Here is a 15275-nt window from a genome sequence, read left to right as displayed (position 1 = left end):
TTATAATAAATAATACTTAAGTAGGCAAAATCACTCTATTCTTTAAGTAATTAAAAAAACGAAACTATACAGTAATAAAAGAAATAAAAGAGCTTAGATAAAACCATGAGTGTTTTTAGGCAATTTCCAGCCCTACGAAGGTGCTTATGAAGAATCAGAGTGTCAGCTTTGCAGTGGAGGGTTTTACTGTCCGAACAACGGCACCGACGTCCAAACTGACAAGTGCAAAGTTGGTTTTCAATTCGTTTTCATTATGAAATTGGTGAATTGTTTATGGTATTCAGTTCCTAATTTTACAATTTTTAACTTTTGTACAGCCCGGATATTTCTGTCCGCCGGGGTCAACCGAGGGATCTGCCAACAAATGCCCCGAAGGCACCGCTTGCCCCGAAAAATCTGAAAACTACCAAAGCTGCTTGTCCGGAACTTATCAAAATGAACAGGGAAAACCTACTTGTAAAGACTGTGAAGCAGGTTTGATACTTTACATCCTCATTTTACAAACTAAAGAGAATTAAAAGTAGTTGTTCTTACTTCCAGCTAAAAAACACTTGAAATATAGAGTTTAAAAAATTATGTTGATATAGAGCTGAAATAGTTTTTAATGAAAACTGATAAAACATTTAGATTTTTAGAAGAAAATTTCCCTTTGAAGTTTTAAAGTATAAGTAAGACAGTAACTTTAAAAAAAGTGTACTGTTTTGTTAATTTTGTAAATTATTAGACAAGGTCAGGTTTGTTTCTCACCAAAACCAGTAATAGATGAAATAGTTAAATGAGCACGTTAAGTATCATTAAAACTTTGAATATGAAGTTATTTTTATTTAGGATACTACTGCAGCCATGCGGACGCAATTGCAGCAGGCCTTCTCGGAGTTGTATCTCCAGCAGTTTGCCCTCCCGGTTTCTATTGTCCTGTGAAAACAAAATATGCAGAAGAATATCCTTGTGACATTGGGACATACAACCCTTACGAGAAAAAATCTAAGCAAATAGATTGCATAAACTGCGACGCTGGTAATATTAACTTGTATAGATTGCAAAGCTAAGGCTTTTATTTTTGCACTTGAAATATACATAATACCTAATAACTAAATACTTTTAACTTTTGTTTGAAGCTTTAAAATGATTTAACTTATTGTTTATGTTTTTTTTACAGGAAGCTACTGCGACAGAACTAATCAAACTGAGCCCACCAACATTTGCAATGCCGGCTTTTACTGCCCTCCAAAGTCTATTACTCCAAATCAAACTGACTGTCCCCAAGGTACAGTGAAATTTTCTGTATGAAATTAAAAAAACATATATATAAAGTAAGATCTACTAAAAGACAGCTTGTTTTCAATATGTTATATTTTAAAACTTATGATTCAAAGTTTTATTAGTTTACCTCAAAAAAAAAAAAAAAATTAGGAATTATAAAAGTTTTGTACGTTAATTGTATATATATAAAATTAGGTGATTATTTAAACTTAAAGGCTTTTAAATGATTTTTTATTTTTATTATATTATTTTAAATTGAACCAGCTGAAGATAAAGACAATTATCTTTATAAAACATATGTTCTGGAATTTTTTTCTAATTCATTGTCTAATAAATTATGTATACATATATGCAGTAAATGACTTTTTGTTCAAAAAATATTACTTTCATATTGCTCGCAAAGGAACTTTAATTTTTTCAAAGGTTCTTATTGTACTGCCGGGTGCGAATCTCCAGTAAGTTGTCCTGCTGGTACTTACGGAGGTGCGACAAACCTGAAAAGTGTTGATGAGTGTTCACCCTGCGACCCTGGCAGTTATTGCGATGCAGACGGTCTCAAAGAACCGAGTGGCGTTTGCTTACCAGGTGTTTATATGAAAAAATGTAAAAAATAAAAATTAGTAAATTAAAATAAATTTGAACATAGTTAGTTAAACGGTAGCTAGTTTATAGCACCAAGTACAAATAAACATTTTAAATAAGAGCTTATAAAAGTTTCATTTAAAAGTATTAAGTGTTTGAAGTTTTCTCTTCAACTAATAACCTAACTTTTGTTAAAAAGTTGTGCACTACATTACACCTAACGATAACATAGTTAGTTTTTTTGTTAAAATAAAATTGAAAAAAAAAAAAACAATTTTGTGTAGGTTACTACTGCAGCGGAAATTCGACAAAAATAAATCCTGTAGGAGAGATATTTGGAGATGTCTGCCCGTCCGGGTCTTATTGCCCTGCAAACAGTAGTGCTCCTACTGAATGTCCACCAGGTATACACTTTGATAGAGTTTAAAATATTTTCATGAAAAAATTAGTTTAACTAAAATAATCTTTTTTAAAACTAAGCAGTTGGTAATCATTTACAAAGAGTTTTATCGAACAAGTTTTTCTGTGCAGTTATTTAGATATGTGCCTAAATTGATGTTCATGTATTTGAAAACTTATATAAAAGGAACATTCAATGAGTATGAGATGAAGTCCAGTCCAATTGACTGTGTTGACTGTAAGCCTGGATACTTTTGCTCCGGTTCAGGAAATGAAAACGTTACAGGTTTAAAAACTTTGTTAAACACATAATCGTTTTAGTTGTAACTATTTTGCTTATTTACTTTTGTAATGTACACACAAAACATTTAATTAGCTTAATCCTTTTTGGGTTTAAGTATAAGTTTTAGTTTTTATGTCTTTTTAGACAAAAAAAATAGCTTACTTTAATAAAATTTTATGAAATTAAGTTATGCTTTGTATTTTTTTGAAAAAAACATTTAATAATTTTATTAAAAACATCACAGACAAATGTGACAGCGGATATTATTGCGACGGCGGTTCCTCCACCAGCACTCAGCACGAGTGTCCGGCCGGCCACTTCTGCGAGGAGGGCAGTAAGCTCCCGCGACCGTGCGCAAACGGTACGTACGCCAACGAAACGAAACAGGACGTTTGTGACGACTGCCCCGCCGGGTTCTACTGCGTTGATGCCTCGTCGCTGCCCCTGCCATGCCCACCCGGTTATTACTGCGGTGAAAAAACCGGCTACGATTGGACTCCGTGTCCGATTGGTGAGATTTTTTTTGTTTTAGTATGAGTTTAGCGATTAGAGTAGTCTTTTTTTACCAACCCAGCTATTTGGTTTGTTACCAGATTAGTTAGTAGTTGTTTATAAAGTGTTGCTTTATTAATACAAGTAATATTATTAGAGAGCTTTTCTGTTTTAGGAATTTAACAATAAAAAAAGTTCAATTTTTAAACTATCGAGCGTTTTTGATAACTATCAGAATTTTTCGAAGATATGCGTAAATATGGTTTACAAAGTTTTACTTTATTTTTACATCTACTTTTATAATAAAACTTAGCATTACTATATCCAAATAAAATTATCAAATTCACCAAAGGTACTTACAACCCGTCGTTGCAAGCGAGCAGTGGCGTGTTTTGTTTGGACTGCGTTTCCGGGCACTACTGTGATCAACTGCACATTGAAGAGCCCACCGCCCCTTGCTCGCCCGGCTTCGACTGCAGGTCTGGGGTGGACGTGCCGAACCCTAACAACATTACTAACATGGTACGTTTTCTTTAAATGTTTGGTTTCGCTTCTACACGTTAGACAAGCTATACTAAGTTATATTTATATAAAATGTCATCTGTTAGAAACCATGTTAGCAAGTTTTTCTTTGCTTGTTGTAGTAAAAATAATGATTTCAGGGCGACGGTGGGCCCTGTGGTATAGGATACCAGTGTCCCAACGGTTCTGCGGAACTTTGCCCGAGAGGAACTTTCGCTGAAGTGGAAGGGCTAGAAAAGTGCGATGATTGCAAAGCAGGTAGATCAAGCACAAAATAAAAAGAAACTAGTAAGAACAAAATCTCTTAAATGCTAATTTTTTTTCAGGATTCTACTGCGACGGAAGCTCGTCCGATGCACAAATATGTATGGAAGGTTATTACTGCCCACCTGGCACAGTAGACTTCAATCAGTATCCCTGCCCCGAGGGAACTTACAACAATCGAACAGGTGTTTAATAATAAATTAGTAACTTTAAAGTTTTTACGTAAGCCTAAAAAAAATTTAAGCTAAATTGTTTGGACTCTGGCATAACGAACACCTAGCTGATTTACCTTTGTATGTCAGTTATTAGAAAACTTAGTATTTGAAGAAAGTTTGATAGTTTAATTGATTAGCAATAAACTGAACCGCACGACTGTCAACAACAAACAAAGATTCTGCAACCTGACAAATAGTTTTTTGAATTTTAAATTTCACTCTAAAGGTAATATCTAGCATAGATCAAAAAAAATGTTTCAGGACAAGTTGACGAGTCATCTGGTTGCGACGGTTGTCCGGGCGGTTACTACTGTCCAGGCGTGGGCAACACGAGACCATTCGACGAGTGCGATGAAGGTTTCTATTGTGTGGGCAGCTCATCAACACCGACTCCTCACAACTACGGCGTCGTCAACTCTACTATCGCGTCAGTTGTGCATATTTTATAATTTTATACTAAGTTAGAAAACGAGAATAAAAATAGAAATCAAGTAGTTATAATGAGTTAAAAATTACTGAATTTAAGTGGTATAGCATGTATTTTTACAACTTAAAGATAAGTATTAAAGTTTTATTTTCAAAGTAGAAATATGTTTGTAAGTCAATAATAAATAAAAAAAGATGTAGAAAAATGTATCTAAATTAATTTTCAATTGTTAATTAGCTAAAAAAATATTTAAATAAATTACAGTAATGGAACATGCACGAACGTATTTGATTGTGTTTGCCCTTCTTTAGTTGACACAACTGGAAGTATTTGTCAGCCGGGTAAACAAACTTTAACTTTTTATGCATTCAGCCGTTTAGACTTAAACTTTATTGTTAAAAAATGTTTTAGTTTCTTTACGATTTAAAAACCTTAAGCTAAAAAATGGCTTAAAATAAATAAACAGGTTTTTATTGCCCGAGAGGAGCAAATAAGCCTCTGTTATGCGACGAAGGTATGTATTGTCCATATGAAAAACTATCAAATCCGTTTGCTGAATGCTCACCTGGTTATTATTGTAATGAAGGAAGGTAAAGTAGAGTTTTGACATCTTTAACTTTTTAAAACACTCTTGGTCTACTAAAAAGACCTTCTATATCTTTTCTTACGAACAGTTGTAAATACTTCAAAATTTTATGACCGTTTAATAATTTTGAGTTAGTACAACTGTTGTAAATTATGAAAAACTTAACCCATCACTTTTGGTTATTTATAAATTTTATTAGGAAACTATAGCTTTTATAACTTTGTAGTCTCCATAAAAAAATCAATAAGAAACTTATCAAGTATCATGATCAACACTAATTGATATCCTTATCATTATTCTTCAATTATAACCAAACTAACCAAACCAAAAACAGTTCCGTACCAGATCAAAATGTGTGTGAACCTGGATTTTATTGTCCAAATGGCAAGTTGGTGCCATGCCCGGAAGGCACATACTCACCAAGCTACCGAAATGATGACGTCACTTTGTGCGTCCCGTGCACGGCTGGAATGTACTGCGAAGGTTAACAGTTGAAAATTTTTAATGAGTGTTAACTTTTGAATAACACAAGAAAGTAAATTTACGGTCAGAAGAGTTGCACAGAGCAACCAAATAATTTGTTTGTTATCATTATTAATTACTATTAGTTGATACAGAAATCATTGAATAAACGAAAATATCATTGAAATTACAGCATCAACAAAATTGCATTAATGTTCGCAGAACAAAAAACAAATACAAAATCTCATTAATAAACTTTTACAGGTGTAGGAAATGTCAACCCAACAGGAAACTGCAGTGCAGGCTACTACTGTCCTGGTGGAAACAAGGTTTCTAAGCCTCCTACTTACTGTGACAAGCACCACAAGTGTCCGGAAGGTTCTGCCAACCAGACTGTGTGCGACCCAGGTTTCTTCCAGGATCAAACCAAAAGAGGTTTCTGCAACCCTTGCCTTGCCGGAAAAATTTGTGATCCTTATGACGGTATGTGATTTTTTCTTTTTTGTTTATTAAGTAGTTTAAAGTATATATATCAAAGCTTATTTTGCCAAAATTACAAAAAAAAAGGTATACGTTGTAAATTTAATTCTACACTTCATATATATTAACGTAAAACTTTAAAGTATATGTGTAATTTTTTCCTAACTTTAAGTTAATGTGTAATCTAAAGTTGGCCTTATAATAAAACATTTTGATTTTTTATTTGTGATATATAGTTTTATTTTTATAGTTGTTGTAAGAAAAATGTTGCAAAAAATGTTTCAAAGGTTTTTTTTGTCACTTGAATTTTATAAGTAGAGAAGTAAATAATAGTAGTAGTTGTAAACAGCTTTATAAAATTTTGCAGGTAATTTAGAGCCAGAGGACTGTCCGGCGGGAAATTACTGTCCGGTTCGTACACCACTGCCAGTTCCATGTCCTAGTGGTACTTATAATGACAAGTTGCAAGGAAAAAGCCCAGCAGATTGTTTGCCTTGCGATGGAGGTTACTGTTAATATTTACTCTTAAAAGAAACTTTATTTACTGTAATATGAAGTGTAAGTATTACAACCAGAGGCGACGCTTGTTCGAAATAAATAATTTTTAAAAAGTTCCTTTTTATTAATTTAGCTTCTAAGCTTGATTAAATTTTTAGGGTTTTTCTGCAATGGAGGCGAAGCTTCACCAAGTGGTCAATGTTTGGCGGGTTTTTACTGTCTAGGTGGCGCTAATGAGTCAACACCTGATGATGGTAGCTTAGATGTATTAGGTTTTTTTATTTTCTAAACATTTAACAGTATTTGTAACTATGTTTATTATTTTAGTATTAATTTACAACGAAAAATAGTTTAAACTACTATTGAGAAAATTAATTTTTCAATAATACATTTTTATTATGCAGAGTTTTAAGTTTATATTATTTTAAATAAATTCCGTTTTATGTAAAAATTTAAACCTTTATTATTCTTAATAGTTTTGTTCTGAACAAATTTTTATTATTTTTAAGGCTTAAACTTCTTAGATTTCTAATGTAAATGTATGTAACTATATTGTTTTAACTTTACTTTTTTGTGATATGGTTAACCTTTACTTGTTTCTTAGTCTCATTTTGAAAAAAGCACCATCAAAAACAGGTTCTCCCGTCGGCAATGGTGTCTGTCCACCCGGCTACTACTGTCCAGTAGAAACTAGCAGTCCACTGCAGTGCGACCCTGGCACGTACCAGAGTTTCAGCGGGCAGACCGGCCCAGAAAGTTGCATGGACTGCCCTCCAGGACGTTACTGCCCTGATCCCGCCACAATCTCGCCTGTCGGCCTGCCATTGTGCAGTGAAGGGTTCGTTAAAAATATTTTTTTAGTTATATATTGCATGTCTGAATCGTAATTATGTTGTGTCAAAATAAAACATTAAGTAATTCGACGAATAATAATAATAAGTCAAAAGCGAATTGCATTTCAAGTTACACTTAAATAAGGTATATAATTAGCAAGTTAGTATTAAAAAACGTTTAAAGATACAAATAAAGTTTAAAAAAATCATAAAAACCAGTGAGATTTAACCTCTAAAGGTTTGTGTGTTACGGAGGAGCGTCTTCAAGCGAGCCGGTCGACGGGGTGACGGGGGAGGTGTGTCCGCGGGGTTTCTACTGCGAGGAGGGCAGCGGGGTAGCGCAGGGCTGCCAGCCCGGTTACTACGGTCCCGACTTGCAGATGTCGGCTTGCGAGTCGTGCCCGCCAGGCTTCGTGTGTCCCACCCACAACATGACCGCCCCTGAAAAGTGTGAACCTGGTAATTATTGTATTTGTATTTTTTTATTTTCAAGTGTACTTATTTATCTTTTAAATCTGTTTATAGTTTGTGTACCAAGTTATTAATAGAGATCTTTCGTTTTGTTTTTTATTATTATTTGACTACTGACTAAAATTTCTATTTTAAAAAACCTACAAAAAGTTTTTTTTTCAGAGGTGGCCCATAGATAACTTTGTTGCTAGTATAAATACAATTATGAATGTTGAGCATAAATTATGTTTTACGTTTTAATCAATTAAAGTAAAACTATTTTAAAATATAGTTTGATTTTACGGGTTTTAAAGATATATTTAGCACAAATTTGATAATAATTAAACCTTATACTTTTAATAAAACTGTTTGATCTTTAGCCCATTAATATAACCCGTTTTCTAGGTCATTACTGTCCAATGAACAGTTCCTCCATGAGTGCATGTCCTGAATCAACTTTCAACGACAACTACGGAAGCAGTGATCCGTCAGATTGCCAGCCCTGCTCTCCTGGTTACTACTGCGAAGGGGAGGGAAACCCTGCTGAAACTGGTTTAAAATTTAATAATTTAATATAGCTTACCATACTCTGTTAAAAATTTATACAACAGTCTAAACCCTTAGTACATACTACAAAATTAATAAACTGCTACACTCTTTTTGGCTTTTGAAAATATGTCAAAACAGTTTTTATTTTTGGTAACATATTTGAAAACGAAAAAAAAGTATTAGTTACGTTTATTAAGTAAATAATTGAGTATTTTTATATTTTAGTGATGTATTTCGGAAATTAAAAAAACATTTTACGCTTATAAACTTAGTAATCTATCATTGCTTCAGACAAGTGTGCCGCCGGTTACTGGTGCAAAGGGGGAAGCTCCAAAAAAGCACCAGAAACAACGTTAGACCCGAGCTCTCCAGACTACAATGGTCCGTGTCCTGTGGGCAGGTACTGTTTGGAAGGCACCATTTCGCCAACACTCTGCCCTGCAGGAACACTGCGGAATGTGACAGGAGCCACGAAGGTTTCAAACAGCTTATTTTTTGTTTAAAAATTTAGCAAAACACCTTTAAGTTGTCATATGTTAAGCCAAAAACTAAACAGAATATTATAGCTATGAATATAGTAAGATTAAGTTGAAGTTGTAGAAAAACAATTCACTAAACTTAAATATTTTTTTTACAGATATATGGGTTAATTTATTTTTAAAAATTAACTAAGTACTTTTTCTTATTCAAGCAAAGTGACTTTTACAGGTTACAGAGTGCCAACCCTGTGATCCGGGCTACTACTGCAAGAACCCCGGCTTGTCCGAACCCACCGCAAAGTGCTTGGCGGGCTACTATTGTCCTGGTAACGGCTCGAACAGCGACCCGGCCCAATTCGACTGCACAGTGGCTCATTACTGCCCGGAAGGCTCGCCCAAACCTATACCGTGTGAAGCAGGTGTTATTTCAGTAAATTTTTTAAGTTATTTTTATAATAAAACTACTATTTACTATTTAAAAAGGTTCAGCTTAAAAGACTGAATTTAATTTTGGCAAATAAAGGTTGTATACATAAACAAGATGTTTTTTATGTTTTTTATCTAAAAAAACTTAAACAAGTGAGTATTTTAATCTTAAAACTAATATAGGGTTGTACCAGCCAAACATGGCCAGATCAGAATGTATTGCCTGCGAGCCTGGTTACTATTGCCAAAATTCGGAGTCTGGTGGTGACACTCTGTGCCCTGCATATTCATATTGTCCAGAAGGTTTAAAAAATGTTTAAGTTAAAAATTTAAATAGTTTTTAATTACTTTAAATAGATTGCAGTTTTAAATGAATTAAAAAAAGCTTAACTACTTTTTTATATATTTCAAACATTGTAGAAACATTTAAGTTTTAGTTTTATAACAATCAAAAACATTTATGAGTCCAATAAGCCTGAACTTTTTTACTAATTTTAGCTTATAAAAACAATTTTTTGTTAGAAAGTAAACAAACAAAATAGCTAATATCGAGACATTCAGGAAGCGAATATCCCCAGCTGTGTCCGAACGGAACTTACACACTGGACACAACTGAAGGTTTGCAGAGTCCAGAGGAGTGTTCTGATTGTCCCGTTGGAAAATACTGCATGAGTGGAAAAATACAGGTGAAATTGAATTAAGCTGAATTTTTTCAAAACTTTTTTAGAAATTTTAAGTAGCAAAGAAAATACTTACATTCAGAAAAGCTATATAACACCTAACTGTATGTACATATGTACTTTTCTACTTTTTATAAGCTTGAATTTTTGATTTTATTGAAAGTAAAATTAAAAATTACTTTAACTTACAATTGAAATGTTTGTTTTGTTTAGTATAGTTAAAAAACGTTTTGTTTGTGTAGATTACTAAACTTTAATTTTTTTTTAATTTTTGTGTTTCTAATAGTTTTTTCTATGTATTTGAACTTTGTGTTCTTACTTTTTGTTTTCACAACCCTTTACTAAATTGATAATGTCAAATAAATGATGAAAGCTTAGTGAGTAAATAGTTTGGTTGTTATTTCATTAGACAAATTTTCTGAGCTATATATAGCTTTTCTGATTGAATAAAATTGTTTAACTGTCTGAAATACTAAATAACTGGCGTTTGTTCTGATCCCGTATTTACGGCTTACTTGAATTTTCATATTATACTGCCGTTTTCTTATATTAGTCAAAAATTCTTTATGTTATTTTTTAACACTTGATAGCACTAAATTGAAAAAAAAAACTTTGATTTCTCAGGGAGATTGCGATGCTGGATTTTTCTGTTTGTCGCGCTCGCCGGCGAAAACTTCTTCTGAAATTTTTACCGAACCGATATCGTGCTCTACTCGCGCCACCTGTGCGGGTCTCTGCCCCGCTGGCCACTACTGCCTGAAAGGCGAAACAGACCCTGTACCTTGCCCGCAGAACACTATTCGCGAAAATCCAGGCAAGTAAAAGATACTTTTTTGACGAAAAATATTTTACATTTTTTAAATTATAAAACTTTAAAATGAAAACTAGTTATATTAAACTTTTTAAGTATGTTCTCCAACTTTGTATTTCAGCTACTATATATATATGTACATTAACAAAGGTGCAAGCAAGTTAGAAGACTGTGAGAACTGTCCGCGCGGCTCCTGGTGCCTGGAAGGCGACCCTGTGGCTCAAGAGTGCCCGGTGGGTTACTACTGCAGCGCCATGAACACCAGCGACTGCAGCACGGAGGCGGGACCCCAACCCTGCCCCAGGTACACCTTCCGCAACACCACAGGTTGGTTTTCGTGCGGCTAAGATAATACGAGAAGTAGTAGGTAGAGTTAAAATTTAAGTACTAAAATGTGTTTGCTAATTTGTGTACATTTGACATTCGTCAGGAGGAGAAAGTAAAGACGACTGCTTGCCGTGCCCGGCCGGTTACTGGTGCAACGACACCGGATTATCGGATTACTCCCTGTCCACATGTGCCGAAGGATTTTACTGCACCGGAGGTAGTAAAAAATTATTACTAAAGTTTTGCACGTAACAGTGTTTTAATGTGATAAAACTCAAAGGTGGACAACCACCGAAGCTGTGCCCGCAAGGAACGCTCAGGGACGAGCCGAGTGCGACATCCGTTGACGATTGCGAGCCGTGTCCGGAAGGATACTACTGTCCAGATCCGTACGTTACAGGTATGAGTATTTTTTCGATAAATTTTGCATCATTATCTTTATGTTTTTGAGTCGATATATTCTAACAACCTTTTAAATAATAATGTTATGAACTTTTAAAAAGTTATATATAGGTTTGAAATAGCCATTTGTTTGAAAAGCATTACAAAATTGAAAAAAAAGTTCTTAACTTTGTATAAAAAACAAAACTGTGAAGAACAACCTTTAAAACTTTTATATCTAAATTTAAAGTAACAAACTTTCAATTAAAAAATATGAATTTAGCCCAAGAAGACTATAGTAATGATTCACTTTTTTTTTTAAACATAGTTTTAACTTAAAATTTTTAGGAATTCCAAACGTGATCGGTATACCCTGTGAAGCGGGATTCCAATGTCCTGAAGGTTCTTCCATTCCATCTGTGTGTCCCGAGGGATTTTATTGCCCCAAGCAGACGGGAGATCCTAAAGAATGCCCACCAGGTAAAAATAAATATTGTATAAAAAAAAAAAAAGTTAAAGTTGCCTAGCGTTTATAAAATAGTTTTTTTTAAGTTTAAAACACCTGCTAAAAGGTATGAACTCTGAATTTTTAAGTATAGAAGAAATATTGTGAGCTTTTTTATACTATTTAAAAAAAATGATATTTAGAATAATATTTTTTTAGAGAACTAAACATGACATTTTTAACACCTTATATGAGTTTTTTAACTGTAAAATAAAAACATCAAAATTAAAGTTAAACTAATGTTAGGTATAGATGCTTCGGAACATTAGGTAAATATATTTTTTAGAACAATAGCAAACGTTTTTAATTGTTAATATGGCAAACTTTTAAAATCAATGTAAAAGCTTCATGCTCAGCTTTCTACGTATGAAACCAGTACAAAACACAAACACGCAGGTTATTTCTGCATGAACGGAACGTCGACGCCCGAAAAGTGCAAGTACCCGTACTACTGTCCCGCCGGCACGTCCGCGCCCCTGAACTGTGACGTCGGGTACCAGCCCCTGAACATATCTGACTCTGGCATCCGGGACACTTTGGAGAGATCGTGCATGCAGTGCCCGGCAGGAAGCTTCAGAAATTCTTCAGACGGGAGCAAGTGCCTGCCTTGTCCGCCCGGCTTCTACTGCCCGCCCGGTTTGTTATTAGATATGATAAAATGTTGTTTTGAAATATACTTTGAAAATTATCTTGCTGGAATATAGTTTTTTACATAAAAACCAAGTTTTGTTGAACCACAAAACTGTTTTCGAAAATCTTCAAACTTATTTTTTAAACTCATTACTTTAATGTATCTCAAAAAATAAACCTTCTCTAAAGTTTTGAGTTTTAAACGAAACTATTTTGTTCCACCAAGGCACGGCCAACTACCAGGAATTCCCGTGCCCTATCGGCAACTACTGCCCGCTGGGTGGCGTCACGCCGAGCGGAGGGGTGACCGGCTACCCCATCCCGTGTCCGTCCGGAACGTACGGGTCAGCGATGGGATCGGTGTCGTCCGTGTGCGTGAAGTGCCCACGGGGAACGTACAACAACCTGGAGGGCCAGCAAGCGTGCCTGCAGTGCGGGAGCAGCGCCACCAGCGAGCCGGGCGCTTCAGAGTGCAAGTGCACAGGTATGGGAACGTTTGAGAGATTTTTTGTGTTGAAAATGATCGTTTTTTTTTTGTCAGGAAACAACAGGGCTTTCCAGCCGAGCGACGGCGCGTGCGTGTGCAAGTCGGGATTCATTTACTACGACGAAGTTTCCGTGCTTCAGTCGGAAGGTAAGTTTGCACGTTCCTTTTAAACCAGTATAAATTAGTTCTCATAGTAGACTTTTTATATTTCAAAATGATAAACATATGTCAAAAAAAGTTGTTTTTCCTATGTTCCTGCATATTTTTGTCAAAAAAGAAAACTAAAGTACTGGTGTTTATAAGAGACAAAAAAACTCTGCTTTCATAATTTTCTGTAAAGTGGTACTTAAAAAGTGCGGAAGTATTAAAACAACCAGTCATGCTTAGTCCAATAAAAAAATAGGAAACTCTGAGTATAACTGCGAGGCTCAAGTAGACGTCAGGTGCGGAAGCGATACTGCGCGAAAATCTAACACCCGCCTCTGCGTTGCCCCCGACAACGGCATGTGTGACGAAGCGTGCATTGCCACACCTAGCGGAGGAAAATTTGACGTCGACAGCGGTATTTGCCTGTGCAATGATATAACAGTTCCAGAGGAGATTTCATGTTCCACAGGATGCAACTCGGTGGGTTTTCGCTGTAGCAGTTGGTCTTGATTTATTTAGAAAAAGAATTAAGACTGTGGGAATGTTTATGTTTAGAATAACTTATTTTTTCATTAACTTTTGTATGGTTGTTTGAAAAATGGAAATGGTTTTTAAGTGTTTAGATGTTTCAAAACTAAATAAATTTAAAAAAAACTTCAACTTGATTAATTTTTTTTTGTAGCTTTATATTAAAAAAGCATTCTGTAAAAACTTTTATTAATTTAGAATAGTTTTAAATAGAAGAAAAACTTTAAAAACTAAAAATTTTAATGATCTATGACTTTTTTATTACTTCTAATTTTGTAATTCAGATATCTACGGAGTTAAACGCCGACACGGGCAAGCTGAAAATAACAACGACATCTTTGAGCGACAATTCCACGCAAACAATAAATATTACTGACGTTTACGGTCCATCTACTAAAAACATTGCATCTTCAAACACAATACTTGTGCAATCTAGTGTGTAGCAGTTTGTATTATTTCTACTAGCAACAAAATTGCATCATATTCTAAATTGTATATATGTTTTTAGGAGCCTCCAGACTACATAACTACTAAAAAGGATTTTGATTTATAAAATATTAAATGATGTTTAAATTCATTATAAGTAATGCATTTCTAAGGTAACTACGGATTCTATGGTACTTACCCAACGTCTGCCGAAACCGTCGAGTCCTTTGTTAATGGTTCGTTGGCAGATCGAATTATTACGTCACTGTCAGGCGTATCGTCACGCAGAAAAAGAAGCGTGGAGTATTATGATGATGATGGTTATGACCTGTATCAGCATTTTGCTGGCCGAAAGTTTGTTTAAATGTTTTTCATAAGTATTTTATTTTAACGTCGTTTTATTAAAAAAAAACCGTATCTGTTATAAATGACTTTCTGTTTTGTTCTGAAAATATTCAACTTAATTGGTTTTTTGTTAAAAAGCTTAACATTGAATATGTTATTTCTAATTTCTTAATAATGAAAGTTAAAATATTTATAAAACAAGATTTGAATTTTTTTTATTCATATATAAAAAGTAATTTTAATTAATTAATTTTGAAAATATAAAGTTTTTGTTTACAATAACTAAAACAGCTTAAAGTGCAAATATTCAACTTTCGTTTAGTTGTTAAATCTAAAATTAAAGTTTTTGTAGAACAATATCTAATAAAATATATATACTTATTTATTTAAAATTAAAATTTTCCCTTAGCTAAATTTATTTTTTACTTAGCTTTTTTCGCAAAAAGTAAACTTCGAATTGAATTTAAGCAGCTTAAAATACAGCTGCTTAGTTTTCATTTATTATGATTGATTTATAATTTTTAAATATTTGCAGAACATTATCGAAATAGTCTTTTTCTCTAATTTAAGGTTAAACTATTTGCTAAAATAGATTTATAGTTTACTCAATTTTCTTCGCAAAATAAAAATTTTCAAATAAATTATTTTTAAGTACAAAAATAAACAGAATATTACAAGCGATAAGCAACGAAACGTCGCCATCAATTTCAATCGGAGTGCCTGCAGTAGAAAACCCAGTCATTTGCATGCAGGTTTGACACAAGCGCTTTCTCATTTACAGCAGACCTTGAAAATTTT

General features: G+C 34.0%; 1 protein-coding gene across 1 annotated transcript in view; it reads left to right on the top strand.

Annotated features, from left to right (window-relative positions):
- The window catches only part of LOC145838968 (uncharacterized), a 75496-nt gene that overhangs the window by 47156 nt on the left and 13065 nt on the right, over positions 1–15275 (top strand). Inside the window, 37 exon segments of the mRNA XM_082946587.1 lie at positions 120–229; positions 318–474; positions 829–1017; positions 1160–1267; positions 1687–1848; positions 2130–2249; positions 2432–2530; positions 2772–3038; positions 3372–3541; positions 3682–3799; positions 3868–3990; positions 4282–4447; positions 4712–4788; positions 4914–5037; positions 5368–5516; positions 5760–5978; positions 6343–6480; positions 6632–6745; positions 7110–7311; positions 7545–7765; positions 8162–8308; positions 8597–8781; positions 9014–9203; positions 9394–9513; positions 9772–9896; positions 10515–10704; positions 10852–11028; positions 11132–11248; positions 11309–11428; positions 11758–11889; positions 12311–12550; positions 12771–13028; positions 13086–13178; positions 13435–13658; positions 13991–14141; positions 14306–14486; positions 15145–15229. Of these exon segments, the coding sequence (XP_082802713.1) occupies positions 120–229; positions 318–474; positions 829–1017; positions 1160–1267; positions 1687–1848; positions 2130–2249; positions 2432–2530; positions 2772–3038; positions 3372–3541; positions 3682–3799; positions 3868–3990; positions 4282–4447; positions 4712–4788; positions 4914–5037; positions 5368–5516; positions 5760–5978; positions 6343–6480; positions 6632–6745; positions 7110–7311; positions 7545–7765; positions 8162–8308; positions 8597–8781; positions 9014–9203; positions 9394–9513; positions 9772–9896; positions 10515–10704; positions 10852–11028; positions 11132–11248; positions 11309–11428; positions 11758–11889; positions 12311–12550; positions 12771–13028; positions 13086–13178; positions 13435–13658; positions 13991–14141; positions 14306–14486; positions 15145–15229 (5768 nt within the window).

Source organism: Thalia democratica, chromosome 1, assembly GCF_965202585.1.
Source record: "Thalia democratica chromosome 1, ktThaDemo2.hap1.1, whole genome shotgun sequence".
NCBI lineage: Eukaryota > Metazoa > Chordata > Thaliacea > Salpida > Salpidae > Thalia > Thalia democratica.
This window is presented reverse-complemented; position numbering and strand designations above follow the sequence as displayed.